At 39.5% G+C, this 21,633-nt stretch overlaps 1 protein-coding gene across 1 annotated transcript in view; it reads left to right on the plus strand.

The window, feature by feature from the left end:
• The window catches only part of fut8b (fucosyltransferase 8b (alpha (1,6) fucosyltransferase)), a 234,379-nt gene that overhangs the window by 171,690 nt on the left and 41,056 nt on the right, over positions 1–21,633 (plus strand). The window contains exons 7-8 of the mRNA XM_033990801.2: positions 6,200–6,314; positions 20,485–20,722. Of these exons, the coding sequence (XP_033846692.1) occupies positions 6,200–6,314; positions 20,485–20,722 (353 nt within the window). The remainder of the gene's footprint in view (positions 1–6,199; positions 6,315–20,484; positions 20,723–21,633) is intronic.

The following is a 21,633-nucleotide window of genomic DNA, read 5'->3' on the forward strand; positions in this document are numbered from 1 at the left end:
GGTAGAGAGAGATGGGGAGATGGATAGTTATAGAGAAAGAGGAAGAGAGATGGATACTTGGATGGATGAGTGGATAGATGGAGGAAGAGAGGTAAAGAGAGAGAGAGTTGGATAGACAGTGAGATAGTGAGCGGAATTGATAGAGGGGTAGAGAGAGATCAGGAGACGGGTAGAGAGAGAGAGACAGAAGAAAAATCGAGAGATGGACACAGAGAAAGCAAGAGAGATGGATACATAGATGTTAGAGAGAGAGAGATTAACGGGTATTGATAGAGAAAGAGAGGGATAAATAGATAGAGAGATGAACAGAATGGATGGAAGTGTTGTCATTGTACAAAATGCATCAAAGCAGCAGCATCTGTGCAATTAATAAAACAGTTAAACACACAAACACTGTCACATTCACACGAGCCCAGGTTGGATCTTTGCTTCATTTTGCCTTACCTCCGGTTTTAGTTGGAGGAACTTCTGGAGTTTCTGATGGAGATTATGCCCATGGAGATGTTATTGCTTTGCTTGGAAAGTTCCACAATATGGCATTAAACCTCCCTGTAACTTGGCCTGGTTTCCATTTAGATCATTATAATTTGATGGGGTTTTTTTAAATTTTTTTTTTACATTTATTAAAACCAATCTTTGACAAATAGCCACCCACCTGTACATTTAACTTTAATACATACATAATACATAATAATCTTAATACATAAAAAAGAGAAGTAGCATCGACAAAAATACATGGTACGCTGTATTTACATTTTGCACGTATCACTTCTGTAGATAAGAGATCACAGATGACCTTTTCTTCAAGTATATCTCTCTTTTCAGTTTTAGAATTAAAGTACTGTATTTTCCGGACTATACGTCGCACTGGAGTATAAGTCGCACCAGCCAAAAATGCAATAATAATGAAGACAAAACATATTTCACATATAAATCGCATCTGAGTATAAGTCACACCCTCGGCCAAACTATGAAAGAAGTGTAACTTATAGTCCAGAAAATACGGTAATGTCCTCTATGCAGTTCAGTTTTAACCCTTTGAGTCCATTGTTGGAGGACACAGTTTGAGCCAGTTTGCAGTAATAACTTTATGTGCAATCAACACAAGTACTCTTAAAATATGTTTTGTCTTTGCCCCACACATCAGGTCTGCAAATTCGATATATAAAATCCATAATGTTCCTTATTTCTTTTCTCACTTGATCCCAAAAACAGTCACCGCTGGACCCTCCCCAAAAAATGTCAGAAAAATCACCTATTTTTATCCACACTTTCACCAGCAGAGGGCACTGTCAGTGTCATTATAGTTGGCTAGAGTAATTGATATCTTAAAAAATCTCATTCTTAGTTTCCAGCTAAACTCTCCTTAATTTGGACTGCTAAGATATTTATGCCACTCCTCCCAAGTTTTTTTTTTTTTTTTTGGCCGTCTTCTACCACCTCTATCCAGTATTCTATTATAATTAGACTATTTTAATGCCGTACAGGGGAACGTACCATCCAATCTAAACACGCACACGCACATTTTGGATTTGGCTTCCTCCTGGTTTAAATTGTATTGAATAATGTAAAGGTGACATATGCTGTTTGAGAGCTGACACATACAGTCTTATTTGTAGGCAGCTATACAGGGTAATCACATGCTTATTAATACACAGCACGCCCGGAGGTGTACGGGGCTGTATAATGTGTTATTATGTGTATACAAATAGTGCAGAGCTAACGTATTCTAACATATGCTAACTGCTCTCAGACTGTCTCATGTGATCAGATGTGACGGAGCAGCTCACATCCAGGAGTGACGCTGCAGTTAAGCACATTTACAACGCTGTGTACTGTATTATTATCAGCTATTTTAACGCAAACACTAACAACAGTAGCACCTTTAATAAGAAACAGGCTTTATGAATTGCAAACTAGAAAATGGCTCCTGGACCAATTCGTCTTTTATATGAGAAAGTGAATTTGCTCATTTTGTTTTGGAATTATGCTCTTCTAAGCTAAGTAAATGTAACAGCTCTGGCTAAGTTACCAGTCAGATCTGTGGAGAGGTACCCACTCACAATAACAACGTTTTTCAATGGATTTTTTTCAGCAATAAACGGTAAATTAAAGGTCTTATATTAAACAGACTGGTCTTTCGTGAGCGTTAAGTCATGTTATAATGTTGTTACCTCCTCAAAAACAGACCTGGAGTTGTGTTTTGTTTCACTCACACATGTTTAAGTAACACTTTATTATGAGTCTGTCTACATCTCCAAAGCTCAAAATGCTCTGTTCCACCTTGTGATGTCATGAAGCGGTAGTTTTCAAGTTAACAGCAACATTTTACCTTTGGTTCTCTAGAGTTTGGCAAGTCCAGGGCTGAAATCATCCAAATGATTCTAGTGAAGGTGTACGGAGTTTAAAAACACAGTGGAGCACTTCCTGTATTACCACATGACATCACAAGGTGGAACAGTGTTTGAGAAAAGAACGCAGCCTAAATATACAGGATTTGTGCATTAAACATGTAAATGAAAACAAAACACAACTCCAGGTCTGTTTGTGATGATGAAACAACATTATAACAGATCAGAAAATATTGTAATATCGGCCATTTAATAGTAACCTTTTGAAAACTTGCCTTAGGTGTAGTGACTAAAATGATACCCTAGCTCTAAGTCACTACAGAGTACACGTACTAAAAACTACTTACTAGAATTGTGGCCTTTCTAATAGACTCAGAAATTCAGAAAACTTAAAGATGCTGTACCCCAGTTTTCCCCATGTATTTGAACTAAATGTGCCTTATCCCAGTATAGAGCAGCTCTTGAGGTCAAAATGAGTCTGCTCTGTGCCAGTAATCAGTGAATGTGCGTTAGCATGCTAGTTGTGAGTATTACCCTCACAGCAAAACTCCACTTTGGTCTCTAAAAGTTATGAAAAGTGCTTATAAACTCATCATGGTGAATAATTAGGATGCTTGAAATGCATAAGGTAAACGAGGAATAACTTTGGACCACTACAAACTAGTTCTGTTATTTATTTATGTTTTTATTTTTTATTTTTTTTCTTCGCTTAAAACCTTTGAACTAGTAGATCTACTTTTGAAGGACAAATAATCATAAATAAATACAATTTTCTGTAATTTATATGTAAAAATAACAACATTTTGCTGTTACCATGGGAACATTTTTGCAATATTTTCTCCGAGGCTATAAGACGTGATTACATTAACACCTACACAACAAGTCTGACAGTTCTGCAGATGTTGGTAAAAATTAAACATAATTCGTGCTAATCAGGGAAACTGTGTATTATAGCACAAAATTCTAGCTTATGCATCCACCCATTTACATCTAGAGCTTATTTCTGCAGAAGTGGTGTCGGGTCAGGTTAATGTGTCTCATACTTTTTTGATTAAACTTTTAAAAATCCATAGTCGACCATTTTAAAGTTCTTTCTGTAAAAAGTGGGTCAATAAAAATCTACATTCAGAGCAGACGTGGTGTGGGAGAAAACTGCGCATGCAATTACAATACATTTGGAGCCTTTGAACTGTGTTGGTTCTGGTTTATCCTTGGTTTGTGACTTTTTTATCCCTGGTTTAGTCCTGGTTCAGTCCCTTGTATGGTCTTATTTTTTCCAACCTTCAAGGCGCTCAAAGCTCTTCACATCAAGGAAGCACTCATCCATTCACACAGTGTACGCAGACACAAGAGCGAGGTGGGTTAAGTGTCTCGCCCGAGGACACTTGACAGCGTTCATCTGTGGGGTCTGGAATCGCACCGACAATCTGTGGGTCAGGAGTGTTTGTGTCGAGCGCTGGACTCGAACCGCCAACCTTCAGATCATGGAGCTATAGTGTGATGCTACAACCAGGTTTAATCCTCGCATAGTCCTGGTTTAGTTCCAGCTTAGTCCTCCTTTAGACCAGTCTGTCATGATCCGCTCTGTGGTTACCATGGTTACCCAAACCAAACAATGTCGCCCGCTCGCTCCTTTTACGTAATATAGTGAAGATTACGGAGACTTGTGTGTATACGCCAGATGAAATTATGGAATTACACTTTCATCGGACTCATAGTGACCTCATGATGTGGGGTTTAGCATGTACGCCTATGGAAGAATGTTCAGCAGTTACCATGGTGATGCAATGTACATATCAGCTTTTTTAGATTATCTGGAAAATAAAATTAAATTACAAAATAGCTTAAAACAACACATTTTCAACCAGCAAAGAACAAAGATTAACATGTAACTTGAGTAACAGAGCTTCAGACAGAGCAGTGCCCCCAGTTAGCTTAGGGAATGTTGTTGGCATTAGCTGAACGTCATCAATTTACCATCTATCTGTTAGTGTTATATTGACAATAGCGACGCTGCTAATTGACAAATTTCTGCCCCCTGACTTGTTTTCATCTGTTTTGATTTGTTACCAAAAAAGTGTCTATAGTAATTTCCAAAACCCACAATAAAGCATATCCGTCATTTTTTTTCTAAATAATCCCATCACCGTTTTAAATTCTTATCAAGCTAACTGCTGCTATGGGAATAAGCGCATACTATTTGCATATATTGTATTTTAAAACGACCCACACACTCGCGACGCCATTTTTACTAGCTTGAAGATGGAGCCCAGATGTTGTATTCATTAACGCTATGCTAGCTAGCGACAGCCTGGGTGGTTTTGATGATACCAGAGCGGTCGGCCCGTAAAACCTGTTTCTGATATGTCCCCGGGGTAAATGTGCCATTATTTTAACGCACATGCAATTTTGAACAAATATGGAGCGAGATAAATAGCTCCCCTAAACACATGGCAGTGATTAACTCCTCGAGTGTAAAATGGTTGAGGGCGCTTTTGAAATTGGAAATGTTTTATTAATACTGTCAGAGAATTGTGTCTTTTGCGTTTGTTTGGAATAGCTTTGGAAAGAACTGACTTGCAAGAGGCAATTTTTCACAGCATATAAATATTTTGGTTAGCTTTATAAGATCTACACTCTATTAGCCTTAATAAAGTATGAAGAAAGAACAAATGGCTTATTAATACTTAATAGTACTAAACGAATTATTCAAACCAAGTAACTATTTAATTAAGGGGTTAGAGTTTGGGTCTCAATATAAGATTTTGATTTTAAATTTCTGTGCCACTTAATACGAGGAAAACATGTTTAAATCAAATATAGCTTTTACTGATAACGACTGTAATGTTGATTTATATTCGCACTTAGACATAGACTGTAAAGAAGTGGACTAAGTGAGTGTGACGTCACCCACAGCGTTCGGCTCCTGTCAAATGAAGCTCATCCAGGCTAGCGGTTATATCGATGAATCTGGAGCCAAATTCCATATTTGGGATTCCGACCCAGAGTATCATAGCAACCAAAGAGTCAATCCGGAGCGAGGCCGTTGAAGGTAGCAGGGTTTAGCAGGGAGCGAGCACAATCAAACCTGTTGCTAATGCTAGTGGGAGCGACCTTGGGGAAAGAAGTCGCCTGATTTGTGTGTTATTAATTTTCATATTTTGATTTATGGACAAAATAGTAAAATAAAAATACCAGGATCATGTAGAGTGAGTTAATACGAACATTTTAAGACCGAAATGATGAGTTGATGAAGCCTGAAGTGCGCCCATGATCACTTTTCTATTTTGAACATGGCGACTAGTGCGTTAGCTATGTCCATCTATATATACACTGTCTATGCAGTTACAAAAACATTGAACGTGATGGGTGAGTTTTTGTTATAATTTGATGTTTTGCCTCTCAAGACGATTATCCAATCAGAAAGCAGAATGATCCTCATGAATCTCCCATTTGTGTTGCCAGTTTCAATGCTGAAATCCAGTTGTCTGTATAAAATGTCTCTCTCTGATCTGAATTATCTCTACCTAAACCCCAGCACCTACAGACAATCATGAATCAGTGCTAGTGCAGCCTCTGCAGCTCAGTGAGTCAATTCTGGAGGTTCTGAGCTTCTACATGAGGCCTGTCCATAAACTGAGAATGAGAAACACTTCGTTCAGTTGTGTAGTAGTAGTAAATGTACTAGTAGTAAATCTTGTTGCATATAGCTTCATTTTAATGCTTTGGAAATAACTACAATTTGTACAGCATTATGTTGAACAATGGCATTTTTACTTCTGTAAACAGTTTGGCGTTTTTACCCACTTTTGCACAAAGAATTGAACTTTTTTTTTGTACTGTTGCAGATCCATCATGTCAGACTTGTACTACCTCAGCCAGGCCGATGGAGTGGGCGAGTGGAGAGCCAAGGAGGCCAAAGACCTGTCCGACTTAGTCCAGAACAGAATCACTTACTTACAGGTAACACTGCTTTTATTCATTCTGTCTGACTGTGGGTTTTGTGGTTCCTTATGAAATTGTGGTAAAGATCACCAAAAATATGATCTGTGCAAATTAAAGCTTCACTAGGTAACTTCTCAGGTGTTAGATCCACCATCTGCTTGTCTCCATGGAGATGCTACTGCTTTGTCTGAAATGTTTCACAGTATGATATTAAACATATCTATCTCTATGGAGACAAGAAGGTGATGTTACCAGTTTCCCAACAAATGAACGAAGTAAGTGAACAGTAGCCAATGCAACGCTATTAAAACACCATGTGCAAAGTTTAGCAGCAAAAAGTAAATTTAGTGTTATAATAATGAATGCATTAGCAGTGTTTTCCATTAACAGAGGAGATTATGTTGGCCCCCTATAGTCTGAAATCCTCCCCCATATTCTAATAACAACCTGGACTATAGACTATAAAAGTAACTATACTGAGCAGAAAGCTTTAAGATTATATATAGGCAATAAACGTCATTTATACCCCACATTTTGTACAAAATTAAAATCTAAATTATTTGTGCCACCATAGTCTCCTCAGAGTTTTAGTCTTATATAGCACTTTTCCAGAAACTCAAAGTCGCTTTACGATTTCGTGCATTATTCATTCACGCCACACTCAGGGGTGGTAAGATACTGTTGTAGCCACAGCTGTCCTGGGGCAGACTGAGGGAAGTGAGGCTGCCAGTCTGCGCCATCAGCCCCTCTGACCACCACCAAAACTCACGTGCACACACCGCCTTCATACTAGACACTGTGGATGACATACCTGATGGGTCGATATTAGAATTTGGTGACACATTTATCAAGGCCAAAATAATTGTGTTATTATTTCACGATAATGATTAAAGATGCTGATAGATATGAATGATTATAATTTTAATATTAAGAATAACTTCCATATTTAAACTGTTATAGTATTGTACTTTGTTGTTAGTGAAAACAACAATGATCTAGGCAACAGTGGCTCAGTTGGTAGAGCGTTTGTCCTCTGATCTAAAGGTTAGTGGTTCGATTCCCATTTTCAACATAAACGTCATTGGTTTGAGCGGTCAGATCCACCGACCCACAGGTTGGCGGTGCGATTTCTGCTCCCACAAATGAATGCTATCGTTATGTCCTTCGGTAAAACACTTAACCGTCATCCTTAAGTCGATTGTCTTTGTTGGCAATTATCACGATTTTATAAAATGTCCCATGAACGATTTATTGTCCCATCCCCAGTCTATTCCCAGCAGTCTCCCATCAAAGTACTCGCCAGGCCCAGACCTGCTCAGCTTCTGAGGCTTTGACGACGAGGTTTGGCCCACTTTAAACATCCATAGAAAAACATCACCTTTTAACTGTTTACATTGTCATTGCATATTCCTCCTCGTCTCATACAAACCAGGTTGACATGTGTTTACCTTCAGTGCCAGCCTGTTTCCTCACAACCGCAAAGACACTGTACGTGCTAGTGCAAACATCTCATTTGCACCATCCATAACTGTCAGAGCCCCTTCCCAGACTGGCAGGTGAACGCCGGGATACCTGACAGGTGCGATTCCTGGAGCCTGTCAGCACTTTGTTCACACACCAACATTACTACAAGCTATGCTAAACTAATGCTAACAAGACATACCTGGAGAAGAGAGGCAAAACATGGATACAGAGAATTTATATGCAACACAAAGTCCTGGTTCAGATCTGGTGCAATTCGGATTTTTCCGTTTAGTTTTAGAACTTCTTTAGGTCTGATTTACTCCTGTTTTAGTCTAGTTTTTGTACCTTTGTGCATTTGTGCTATCTGCTTTTTTCTCAACTGGATTTAGCTGGATTTGGTTCATTTTCTCTGCACATTCCACTATACTATAATAATATAATATTGATACTAAAGAATTGATTTTGATACTCAATACCGATTCCAATACCACAATGATAGTTAAAAACACTTTTTCTTTAGACAGTATAATGTGATTTTCAACATTAAATCATAGTACTTTCTTTTATATTCCCATGTGGCTTTATATCTGTGTACTCCCTCAGTGTCCAGTAGGTTCATAGTGGTCCATGTGTGTATACTAGTCTATGTGTCTTATACTTGTTCTGATACAGCTCAAGATCATTCTAAAGATTTTCAGGAAAAGTTCATTTCTGTTCTCTGAATGTGACTTTTTTCTAGTAACGATATCTACCCAAATGAGTCTCTAGTTTCAGTGCTAGTTTTAGTATTACGTAGTATCTGATTTTCGACTTCTGCCTGGTTTCACTACTGGTTCTTCACTTGCCATTGCCACACTTGCACCTTCCATAACCGTCACGAGAAAGCTAGCTGTCAGCACTGTGTTCACTCACGCACACTCCATTCACACCGTAAGCTAATCACCCGCGAGAGACGCCCTAGCATGGGGGGACAGGAGATGCAGATCATGCACGGTGGATTGATGCACTCCCCTTAACTGCCAGATTTGCATCGCGTTCCCGTGGGATATGTAAATGCTTCAAATTAAACACAGCGTTAAAATGTCGGCATGTTTGTATTCTCCTGAGCTTTGGCGATGACAGGATGAGATTTCATTAGTTTGCGCAGATGCGTACGTATTGTGTTTTGAGTGCATGTGTTTGATAAGATTAAAACGAGCGTATATTAAAAGGTAATACAAATGACATGACACCATCCAAAGCAGTGGTTGGCTCATTCTAACTCTCTAACTTTCAGACCAAATCAAATTACCGGAGAAGGAAAAAGAAAATACCGAACTATTGGTGAGAAGCTGCTAGCTAACATTAAACTTAGCACAATGTCTTTAAAGCAGACCTATTCTGCAAAATGGACTTTTTAGAGCTTTTAACTATGTCTTAGTTGTTTTACTTGTAATTTACCCTCTCAAAGTTGTATTTAGAGTGATTCAGGCATGTTTGAGTAATCTTTTTTTCTCCTGTATTCAAGATGTCATTGCTCTGATCTACCCCCGGCATACGCCCACTGCTCTCCAATTTTATGTTCTTAATCGGTGATACGCGTAGGATTTGCATAGCCATTTTGGTACGCTACATGCTAGTGTGATGTGCAGTTATCCATAGGAGGTGCCAACTAACTCTTTGTTGTGATGACGTTTGCGGCGACGTCAGGTTCAATTTTTCGAACGTGGAAGTCGGGACATGTTTATTTTATTAAGTCGTTTTAGATCAGTATTGTGATTTAAAATGTCCACTTTTTTTTTTTTTACCAAATTTCATAAACATTTCCCATTTGTGTTACTATTATAATGTTGATTTATGGCAGATCTATCAGTTCTGTGTATATTTTGTGTTTTGATGCTCAAGTCCGCTAGCCAATCAGAAAACAGAATGAGCTCCTCACTTTGGGTTGCAAGATTCTATCACTAAAACCAACTGGAAAACCAAACAACGAAAAAGCCTCTATTATGCTACTACTAGTACCTTCAACATACATTTTTATCTTATGGATGTGTACAAATAACGTTTATCGAAACTATATCCACAACTTTACCCAAGGACACAAATATTGAACCAGGATCTTGGTCAGGAGTACCCAGCTGGAGGAATACCCTTATATATATGCCGTCGGAGTAACAAATTTTGAAGTATGACATATTGCTACCCAAAATATGACAATAAATTTGAATATTGAACCTGCAGAAACCATAAAAACCATATAGTACAACTTGGGGCTAGCATGAAAAAGTAGTCCAGTGCTGTATCTACCGGGGGTCTTCAAAAGTACAGTATGGAAACTAGATCCTCATTTGAGCGGTGGTATTGGAATCAGTATTGAGTATTAGTGTGTTAATCATTCAACCAAACTACAGATTGTCAATGTAGTAATCATCATGACAAACTTACTTCAATGTAGAATATGTTTTATGATGGGGCAACCAGAGCAAAACAAGTATATACACGGAGCAGGTGCAAACTTGACATGCCTCACCTGATCCAGCAATCCAACCTGCAACCTTCCAGCTATAAACCAAAAGACCTAACCACTCAGCCACTGCAAGATTATCTCCTCTGTAGCGGGTAATGTATTGCTGATGTAGAACAGTGGCCACAGTGAGGGGCGCGTTTGATGAAGCACACTCAGCTGGTCTGGACGGGTGGAGACAGCGGTGCCACTAACATCTGCTGTCACCACCGCTGAGAGGGCACAGCGCTCCACCAGCTGCCTCTGCTCATTTATCAAAGGCACACTCACGCCCGTATTGGCTTATTCAGCGACTCGACAAAATGTGAAAATGTTGATGTTTTGCGGTGTCTGAAACTGTAAATAAAATGAAATTGGCTTTTTTTTTCTAGAAGGAAATTTCAATCTTCCAGAGTGTATAAATTGGTGAAAAGAATAGGTCTATAGACGCAGGAAGATGTTAGCTTGTGTGCTATCAGTGCAGATGAAATAGCAGTCAAAAGCTATGGTACGTTTGGGTCTATGTTGAAAGGGAAGATTTATATAGGCTATAAACAGAGATGTGAGACGGGAGTGTCCACCGGGGGCAGCGGCCGAGTGCTCGTCCACCATCGACTGCTGAGCTGGAAGAAGTCCAGACTGAAGATTAACAATTTACAATTTACACAGTTTAGACCTGATCTAGACCTGGTTTAGACCTGATCTAGACCTGGTTTAGACCTGATCTAGACCTGGTTTAGACCTGATCTAGACCTGGTTTAGACCTGATCTAGACCTGGTTTAGACCTGATCTAGACCTGGTTTAGACCTGATCTAGACCTGGTTTAGACCTGGTTTAGTCCTGGTTTAGTCCTGGTTTAGTCCTGGTTTAGATCTGGTTAAGACCTGGTTTAGACCTGGTTTAGTCCTGGTTTAGTCCTGGTTTGGATCTGGTTAAGACCTGGTTTAGTCCTGGTTTAGTCCTGGTTTAGCCCTGGGTTAGTCCTGGGTTAGTCCTGGTTTAGGCCAAATTTGAACCTGGTTTAGACTTGGTTTAGTCCTGATTTAGTTCTCTTTAAGACCTGGTTTAGTCCTGGTTAAGTCCTGGTTTAATTCTGGTATAGTCTCGGTTTAGTCCTGGTTTAGTACTGGTTTAGTCCTGGTTTAGACCTGGTTTAGTTCTGGTTTAGATCTAGTTTATATCTAGTTTAGACCAGATTCAGACATGCTATTCATGGGTTTCAGCTTCCATTTTGAGGACTTTTTTTCCATTCAGAAGTTATAAGGTCTTGTTTTAAATTGTTAATCGCTATGGCAATGGTCCATGGTACTTTTTGTATCATCCTGAATCCCATGGTTTAGTTGAAAGTTTATATCTAGAGTGTCTTTACAGTGAGTATTAGCCATGTTAGCAGTGTCCATGGTGTCGTCTTTGCTGTTTACATGACATAAACACACCAGGGTACTATTCTATATCGGCCGTTCTAAAATTCTGGTTATGTGGCCGAAGTAAAGCCCGGCCTGGTGAGTACTTGGATGGTAGACCGCTAGGATAATCAGGTCTACAGCGGGACAGCAGTGGTTGTAGTGGAAACTCATTGTGTCCTCACTAGGCCCACCTTAGCCTCGTACAAATGTGGTGTGTGATTTGATAGACAGTTTTGTTTTTTTTCATAAAGAAGGCTGAGTCCCCTCTGATTTTAATTCTCATCTCAGACACCACACACGCTGGAACTTCTGCCTCTTTTTCAATTTTGTTTCTGGTTTAACAAAGTCCCTCATTGCATCTGCTCCATCTGTCTACACTCTGTCAAACTCTTCACAATACAAACCTCCCTGCTCTGTAAACTCGGAGCGTGCATGGATGAGTACGAGCCCTGTTCCAAAGTGCGTGTGTTTAGTTCATTAGCGCCACGTCCCAGTCGTTCTTCTGTTAATGATAGCAGAGATCCATCACCCGTCTACGACACTCTTTTGTTTTTCATCCTGCTTGTAAATGAAGCTCAAAATATAAAATTATATCCGTGCAAGTTGATTGGCAGATCATTAAAAAGCCAAATTCCATCTCAAAGTAACAAATGTGCGCATCAGTCGGCCCTAATTGTGAGCGTGGGGGTCTCAGACTGGGTTTAATAATGAAGGAGAATTAAGAACAATGCATGCTGGGAGCAGCAGGCCACCACATTTTCAAATGGTTGGATGGAAAGCGCAGTGGGTTAAGTTTTACCCGCCATCCAGAGGGGAGCTCATTCAAACTTTACTTTAGGCAATGGCACAGTGTGTTGTGCGCTTGTCCACTCACCTGAAGGTTGCCGGTTCAATACTCACTCAAGTTCATGGGCAAGACCCTTAATTCTCAAAGTATTTCTAAAGGTCAGTTGTTGAATTTAGTCAAGATGAATTAAACACAATGGCTAAAGGCTGTTTGCAATTAAAGGCATGTCATAGTCTGCAGTGAGTTATGTTTTTGCCCAGTAACGAGAGGGTAACTTATTCAAACCTCATCCAGATTTATACTGTTGTTGTGTCAATTGGTAAAAACTTTCTCCTCACAGTATGTCAACAATGAGAGACTTGGATATATCCTGGAAAATCAAGGAGCAAAGAATAATTATTGATACTTTGCAGCTGATGTGATTCCCTCGGGGTGTGATGCTAACTATATGCACAGCTCTGTCTGAAGCTCTGTTATTCATGTTAGACTTTAGTTTGAGCTTTGTTTTAACACAATCTGACTGAGCTCGAACTACAACAGGAGAGGTGATTTTGTACTCTTAAACAAGTCCCTTTCAAATACCGTTCGCAAACTAGCTAGCGTCTACCAGTTTTACACACCGTCACTCTCACCTTTTATGCTGCAAACACCTAAATCGAACACTCGTATTGATCACAGGCTCCTGAAAATGTGTTGTTGAAATCCATTTTGTGTCTTTTCTTGAGTTTTCAGACAGATCTTGAAACTTTTTTGACAGCGTTTGCTAAAGTGTGCGCTGCGTCTCCATGGTAACTGTTGAACGTGCCGCCGTAAACCTACATGAAGAACACCCCAGCGTCACATCACTGCAAAGTATCAATACATTTCTTCCGGGACCTAGACAGTGGTTATAGTGAAGAAGAAATGGAGAGGCTGAGGAGGCTGTTGTTCTGCTGCTGTAGTGAAGGGAAAGTGCCTCTTTATAGACTTCTCATGAGTTAATTGGTTGAGCGAAATTAGAGCATGAAAATGTATCCTTCTTTCACAATCACCTGGCATTTGTAGCACAATTAGACCTACTTTGTCACATGACCTCAACCAACGTCAGGCCACATAGATCACGTATTATTATAAAAATTGGGTCAATGGCGAGAAAATTGAGCTTTCATTTCAAAATACAGGAGACAAATGTCATTTTCAACCTATGCCCTGCTTCGTAACAATTCCTAGCTGCAATATCGATTTTACTGTGGTTGCCATGGCAGTAATTATTCCATACAGTGCGTTCACATGAGAAATCGTATCAGGATGTACACGTGTATTGACTTGTAGAGGGCGCTGTGTGCAACATTAACTGTATTTTCTCCCAAAGTGTAGTGCAGAATTATCTTGGGGATAATTCCACTATAAGAACCAATGTTATTATAAGAGGCAGTTGCTGAATACTAATGAATGTTATGCTAAATGTTTCTTGCAGGTACGTTTAGGGAAGTTTTGAAATGCTAAGAAAAGAAAGAAGACATATGGCACTTGTGTTTGGAATATAGTTTTAATATGACACTCGTGGATCATTATGGTATAATTTGCACGTTTTAAATCCCAATATTCCTCTAAAACGACTTAATAAAAGAAACAAAACCATTGACTTGCCCAATGAGAGCAACTGTAAATGTTGTCACTACAGTCTTGTGAATAGCTGGAGATCACACTATCGAGTAACAGATTTTTTTTTCATTTGTACCAAAATGACTAGGCAGCGCTGCCAAATCCTACATGTGTCACCCAAATAAAATTCGAGAACAAAGTAAATATAGAGCAGTGGGCGTGTCCCAGTGGAGGTGAAAATGAGGATTGATCTGCAATATGGCGTCTTGAAAATAAGCCATTAAAGATGACTCAAACATGCACGAATCACTCCAAATACAACTTCAGAGGGTAAATGTGAAGAAAACAAGTGTAGCATGGTTAAAAGCTCTGAAAAGTACATTTTAAGTACATTTGATTTAAGATAAGCTTAGTAGCCTCCAAATTCTGTTTAATTCTGGTGCAGTCCTGGTTTAATCCTGGTTAGAACTGGTTAAGTCCAGGTAGATCCAAGTTATGACCTGGTTTAGTCCTGCTGGTTTGGACTTTGTGTTATTATGGTGTTGTCCTGTGATAATTAAGAAGTGGTTTAGTCCTGGTTTAAACTGGATTAGTCCTGGTTAGAACGTGTTTATTTCCAATTAAATCATTAAGTCACAGTTTACAGCTCCGTTTTAGCCTTGGGTTTGGCATGGTGTAGTCTTGGCTTAGGCCTAGTTTTGACGACGTTTAGTCATATTTTCTAAGTGTTTTAATCACAGTTTAGTCCTGGTTTAGTCCTAGTTTAGTCGTGGTTTAGTCCTGGTTTAGACCTGGTTTAGTCCTGATTTAGACCTGGTTTAGTCCTGATTTAGACCTGGTTTAGTCCTGGTTGAGTTATAGTTTAGACCAGATTCAGACATGATACTCATGGGTTTCAGCTTTCTATTACCTGCAACATTTTGAAGATTTTTTTTTTTTCCATGCAGAAGCTATAATCGCTATAGCAACAGCCCTAATTTCATAATCATTCTGAAACTCATGGATGGAGTTTATTACTGGCTTAGTTTAACGTTTATATCTGGGGTGCATTGGAACGTAAGTGGGAATCAAACCAAGGAACCAAAACCAGGACTAGAACAGGACCAAGTCTACCTAAGTTCTAAACTGGGCTGAAACCAGGACCAAACCAAACCGTTTTATTTGATTTATTCCTCATTTGAGTCCTAGTTCAGTCTCAGTTCAGTCCTGTTTTGACCTGGTTTGATCCGTAATTTAGACAAAGTTTAGATCCGTTTTAATCCTGCCGTGCTTGCCACCAACAATATCAAAAACTAGGTTACCGCAATTCCCCGTCTTATATTCATAAAGATTGTTTTATTCTGCATACATCAGCTTTGTCATTTGCAGGTTTCACTTCAAAAGCCCGCCCTGCAGCGACAGTCACCCATAATGAGAGCTATACAGTTTGAAATGCGTCGCGTTCAAATTAATTATCAAGACAAAGATGGCAGCCAAGGAGACATTTACTCAAACAAGAGCCCGCCACTCTCTGCTTTTCATCCGTGTGCTGCTGTGCTAGTGGTAATTACCCGGGTTTGTTGCGCTCATAGAATATATATACACTTTTTAAGAGGTATACGCTGGTAAAAGAATTGTTAGGGCTTGCTAAGTTCATCTTTTGTGATTTTTGCTTATATTACGCAAAATCGACTCTTGTGAGCTTTAAGCCTTGTTAGAACGTTGTTAGCATAGACCGTTGTTAGCATAGACCGTATAAAGAAGTGGCCTGAGTGATTGTTACATAACCCATAACATTCAGCTCCAGTCAAATGAAGCTCAACAGGGCTCTAGCGGTTAGAGAGGCGAATTTGGAGCTGAGTTTCGTCTTTGGAATTCCGATCGTGAGTATCATAGCAACCAAAGAGCCAATCCAGAGCAAGGCTGTTGAATTTAACCACCAACACCGCTGGTTTAGCAGAGAGTGGGCACTTAGCAACGCTGTCAATCAAACCTGTTGCTAACACAAGCGGGAGTGACCTCGGGGAAAGAAGTCGCCTGATTCGTGTTATCTTGATTTACGGACACAATAGCGAAATAAAAAACCCAGGACACGTAGAGCGGGTTAATACGAACATTTGAAGACCAAAATGACAAGGTTCACTGCAGCTGTTACAGAGAGAGGACGGACAATTTTTTAATGTGAAGTGAATTGGTGCCAGAGTTGATGGAGCCAAACGCACTCCCTTGGTATTTGGAACGCGGCGGCTAGCAGTGTAGCTACGTCCATTTATATTTACAGTCTACCTGGAGTTGTTTTGTTTCATTCACACCCATTATTATCAGTCTGTCTACATCTCCAAAGCTCAAAATGCTCTGTTCCACCTTGTGATGTCATGCAGCAACCTTTTACGTTTAGTTCAGTAGAGTTTGGCAGTTTCTGGGGCTGAAATTATCCAAATAATCCTAGTGAAGGTGTATGATAGTTACATATACTAGCTAGACAGGATATCTTAGTGTTTTATTGCTCTTTTCTTCTGAATCGCACTTTGGACAGCTGAAGTTGTTTTTAAATGTGCTACACAGTATATAAATAAAATTGAATCGAAAAACACAGCGGAGCACTTCCTGTATTACCATGTGACATCACAAGGTGGAACAGAGTGTTTTCTGTTTGAGAGAAGAACACAGTCTGTAGGGTTTGCGTGTTAAACATGTGTGAATGAAGCAAAATGGAAACAATATTATAACAGGTACGAAAATAGCGTAAAAATGGGCCCTTTAAACTCATAACTATAAAGCTCTTCACTTTAAAGTACTCTTCATCGCAGTGCAGTGCCCATTTGCAGTACACTTGATTCAGTGATAACTAATGCATTGTTGTACAGGGGCTTTGACTTTACACAGACTTAAAACTAAATAAAACGATTTAATCGCTAAGGGCTCCAAATAACCGAAAAATGGAATTAATATTCAGTACAGCACCATTAGCCAACCGTACACACAGAAAGTTTCAGAGACCTACAAACAATGTTTTAGGCGTCGGAAGATTAGTTAGAGCCTGTTATGTTTGACCTGTATGCTAATCACAAACGCTAATCAGTGTTTTGAAATGCAGCTGTGCTTTTTTACGATGTCATTTGTTGTTGTATAAATCCCCGGGCCACAGCTGTCGGGGAAGTTTAGGACTGTTTGTTTAGATTAGTGACTAGATCCAATATGGCCGCAGGTGGAGTATAGATCATGTGACAGGGCATGGACCAATTGGTGATAAACAAATTCATAACAGGCCACAGTTTTAGTTTTTTACTTTGTACGTTTCATATGCATACAGAAGATCTCATATATAAGCACGATATATGGAATTATGGGGTAAGGATTGTTTTTTTATATATATATCTTATATTCTATGTTAAAAAGCTTAAAGTAGCCACTCTCCTGAATTGTTTTTCACTTCACCGTTGTGCCTTGTCTGGGTCAAGAAATTTTAATAGTGCAAAGTTGTGATCAAAGCAAAGGGTATCATTTACATTTTTTTTCTTTGTTTACTTCTTTCTATATTTTCAGATACATAAAAAAGTGCAAATTGTGTTCAAAATAGTGTTCAAAGCTAAAGAGTAAATGCTACTGTTTTTATGTTTTTACTTATAGTTTTGATATTTTCAGTGAGAATCAACAATGTAAATCATAGAAATAAAGAGGAAACAAAATGAAAAACTTTTGTCTGGTATATGCCACGATGTTGCACTTAAATATAAGTTAACTGAAAGTATTCTCAAGTATTATTTAGAATACAGAACTGTGACTAAATCCATTTCAGAGTATTCTCTCCATCACTGTCCGTACTTGTCCATAACCTCGGTTGCTCTCTCCTCGTTTTACCCCGGCTCTCTGCAGCTCCAGTGGGTGTCCTGTGTCCTGATTACCCTGAGCCCTCCACATCTGCTGCCTTCTATCCACAAAAGTACTCCACCAGCATCTACTCACTGTTTAGAAGGGCTTCACCGTGAGAGCCAATCACATTCTAGCGTGCTTCTATTTATTTTCACCCTTTGGCACCATAGTATAAGAGTGGTTTATCCTGTTTTGGGTGTGTTTTTGACCTGGTTTAGTCCATATTCTGGTTTGATACTTGTTTATATAGTTTAGACCAATTTTAGTGTGTATGTATATCTTCCACAAATCAGGAAGTAAGGTGGCGGAGTCCTTTGCAAATGGATAAAAACAATAACATAAAAAAAAACATAAAAAAAAAGAATTAGGGACTAAATCCGCAATAAACCAAAATGAAACCAGGATTCAATGCACCGTACCAGATTTTCCCCATGTATCTTGGTAAGAGTTGTCATATAAAGCCTGTTCTTGTCCATTAAAAGAGTCAGTAAGTGCATGTTAGCATGCTAGTTGTTGTTAGCGTGATGGCGAAACTCTGCTCGGTGATGGCATTGAGATGAGGGAAGAATTCAATATTGCGAGTAAAGGGCAAGGAGTCTAAAAGCGCGTTTAAAAGTTGTTGTTTTTTGTCACGATAAAGCTAACAACAACTAGCATGCTAACGTGCACTTCTTGACAGTCTTTACGGGCAAGAATAGGCTTTATATGACAACTTTTGCTGAAATTTATGGGGAAAATCTGGTATGGCGTTTTTAATCCTGGTTTAGTTTTGGTTTATGGCTGATTTAGTCCCTAATTCTCTTTAAAAAAAATATTATTGTTTTTACCCGTATCTGCAAAGCACCCCGCCACCTTCTAATCACTGCTTTTGGAATTCGTCCACACACAAACACGCTCCCTTTCCCTCTCCCCTGTTTTTTTTTAATTTTCACCTTCTCACACCAAAATAAAAATCGCTCGCTAACTCGCTAACCTATTTGCTATTCTTTGCTACGCACGGCGGTGGCATTGAAGCTAATTTATGAGATGAGGGAGGAGGGCAAGATGGCACTAGCACTGAAAGAAGGAATTACAACGACGGTGTTTTGAGTGAGAAATAACGAGCGGAAAGGAGAGCCCAAAGCCAAAACGACTGATACGAAAAAGACAAAGAAAGTTAGCTTGGAGGATTTTTATGTTAGCTATTTTTGTCAGTGCCAAAGTGCACCGTGAAAAGATGCTAACAATGCATTAGCCATAAGTGTATTGGAAAGGCTGAAATACTCGGAGACAGGTCGCGAATAAAAGTAGCATTAAAGCGGAGCGGTGGGTCTTAGGAAACATTAAGGTAATAGGATTGTCTCTTGCCTGAGCTCTAACAGTGGGAAGCGGTACATATTTACAGCACTGGACCGTGACGTAATGACAAAGAAGGGAATAGTATTTTTCTGTGTGTGTGTGTGTGAAGGAGTTCGTCCACTGATGTGAAGGTTGGCAATTCGAATTCCGCTCTCAACGTAAACATCATCGGTTGAGCGGTCAGATCCATTGACCCAGAGGTTGTCAGTGCGATTCTAGCTTCCATAGATGAAGACTGACGTTGTGTCCTTGGGCAAGACGCTGATGTATGAATGTGTGTGTGAATGGGTGAGTGGTTCCTTGATATAAAGTGCTTTGAGTGCCTTGAAGGTGGAAAAGCGCTGTATAAAAATGTGACCGTTTACCATTTGAAAGTGTTCTTGTTTTTGATTTCTTGCTAGTGCTAATCTAAAACTAGTTCTGTCTTAAATGACCTGTACGTAGCCTGCCATGTTACTGTTTAAAAAAAAAAAAAAGTAATAACAATCAGAACTGAACCTGTGTGTCCAGAGCCTTAACCTGCAGATAGAGACACAAACAAGTTTTTCTCATTCTCAGTTTATGGACAGGTCATGAGCTGCACAGGCTGCACTAGCACTGATGGATGGTTGGCTGCAGGTGCTGGACTTTAGATAGTGATGATTCAGATCAGAGTTTCAGTATTGCAACTGGCAGCCCAAATGAGAGACTCACGAGAGGGTCATTCTGTTTTCTGACTGGATAATCGTCTTGAGAACCAGAACACCAAATCATATCATGAACATCTTGGCCAACGTGTCCAGTGTTTTTTTAGAATTGAAAGTGAAAGCTGTTGTTGACTCATGCTGGGTTGTGGTTGGTTGGCTTGAAGTTAATTCTCTTTTTAGACTGTATTCAAATGATTGGATTATTTTATATTTTGCACATTTATCGGTCTAAAATGATTAAATAAAAAAAAAATGAGTTTGCTTATTTATGTTTGAAACCTTTTTGGTATGTCAAACCCAAAGTTCCTATAATATTTAATGGTATGATTTATTTTTATTTTTTTTACTTGGTTTAGTCCAACGTTAGACCAGTTTTAGTCTTGATGTGGTCCTGGTTAGACCTAGTTTGAGCCCATCTCAGTCTTGTTTTAGATCTATTTGTAGATCCAGCTTCCAATGCAATCAAATCATTTCTAAAATTGCTCAAAAACACAGGACTTGCAAAATCATCTAATCCCTATATTTTTTTTCAAAACAGGTCAACACCAAAACAAAAACTCAAATTCTTTCTGTTTTTCTCTCACACAGAACCCTCCGGACTGCAGCAAGGCTCGCAAGCTGGTGTGTAACATCAACAAAGGCTGTGGGTACGGCTGCCAGCTCCACCACGTCGTCTACTGCTTCATGATCGCCTATGGCACCCAGCGCACCCTCATCCTGGAGTCCCACAACTGGAGGTACGCGCCCGGGGGTTGGGAGACCGTGTTCCTGCCTGTGAGCAACACCTGCACCGACCGCTCTGGAGCCTCCACGGGACACTGGTCTGGTAAGGATGATAAGAAGCAGTTTGTTTTTTTAATGAATGTATTATCATGTTAATTAACACCTTGGTTCCTGTGACCGTACAAATGGCTGGTCTATGAGTATTTGTTTTTTTGGTCATTTGCTTCAGTGTTCTTGAGGATGCCTTAGGAAAACAGTGTGAAGCATTCATAAGTTCATAGCATAAACTGTATATATAAATGGATGTAGCTAACTTGCTAACCGCCGCTTTTCTAATAGAAAGAGATCATGGACACGCTTCCGGCTCCATCGACTCTGGCTCCAATTCACTTTACATTGAAAAACTGTTTCTCTGTAAGTGCTGCACTGAGCCTTGTCTTAATATGTTCGTATTAACCCGCTCTACATGATCCTGATGTAATAAGTGGTAAATCAGGCAGCTTCTTTCCCTGAGGTCATTCCCGCTAGCATTAGCAACAGGTTTAATTGACAGTGTTCCTAAGCGCCCACTTCCTGCCAAATTAGCAAAGTGGGGAGAAAGGGGCGTTATTAGCCTCGCTCCGGATTGGCTTTTTGGTTGCTATGATACTCCTATAACTACTAGCGTCGATGAGCTTCATTTGACTGGAGCTTGAACGCTGTGGGTGACATCACACTCACTTAGTCCACTTCTTTATAAAGTCCATGGTTCGTAGCCAGGTCAATGATTGTGTCAAAGATTTGTAGACTTTTTTATGTGAAGCACTTTGGTCAGATGAAGCCATGTTCCTATGAGTGGCATACAAACGCCTTACAAACCCTCAAGAACAAAGCACAGAGGCATAACTCATGAATTCATATATCATCTATAATTTGGGGCCTTCTGAATTTTACATCATAAACTTTAGATTTTTTAAGCGCAGGAAATTTTCAAGACCTGTGGACTGAAAATCTGCATATTTTACCTCCCCTCAC

The sequence above is a fragment of the Periophthalmus magnuspinnatus genome, chromosome 24 (assembly GCF_009829125.3).
Source record: "Periophthalmus magnuspinnatus isolate fPerMag1 chromosome 24, fPerMag1.2.pri, whole genome shotgun sequence".
Lineage (NCBI taxonomy): Eukaryota > Metazoa > Chordata > Actinopteri > Gobiiformes > Gobiidae > Periophthalmus > Periophthalmus magnuspinnatus.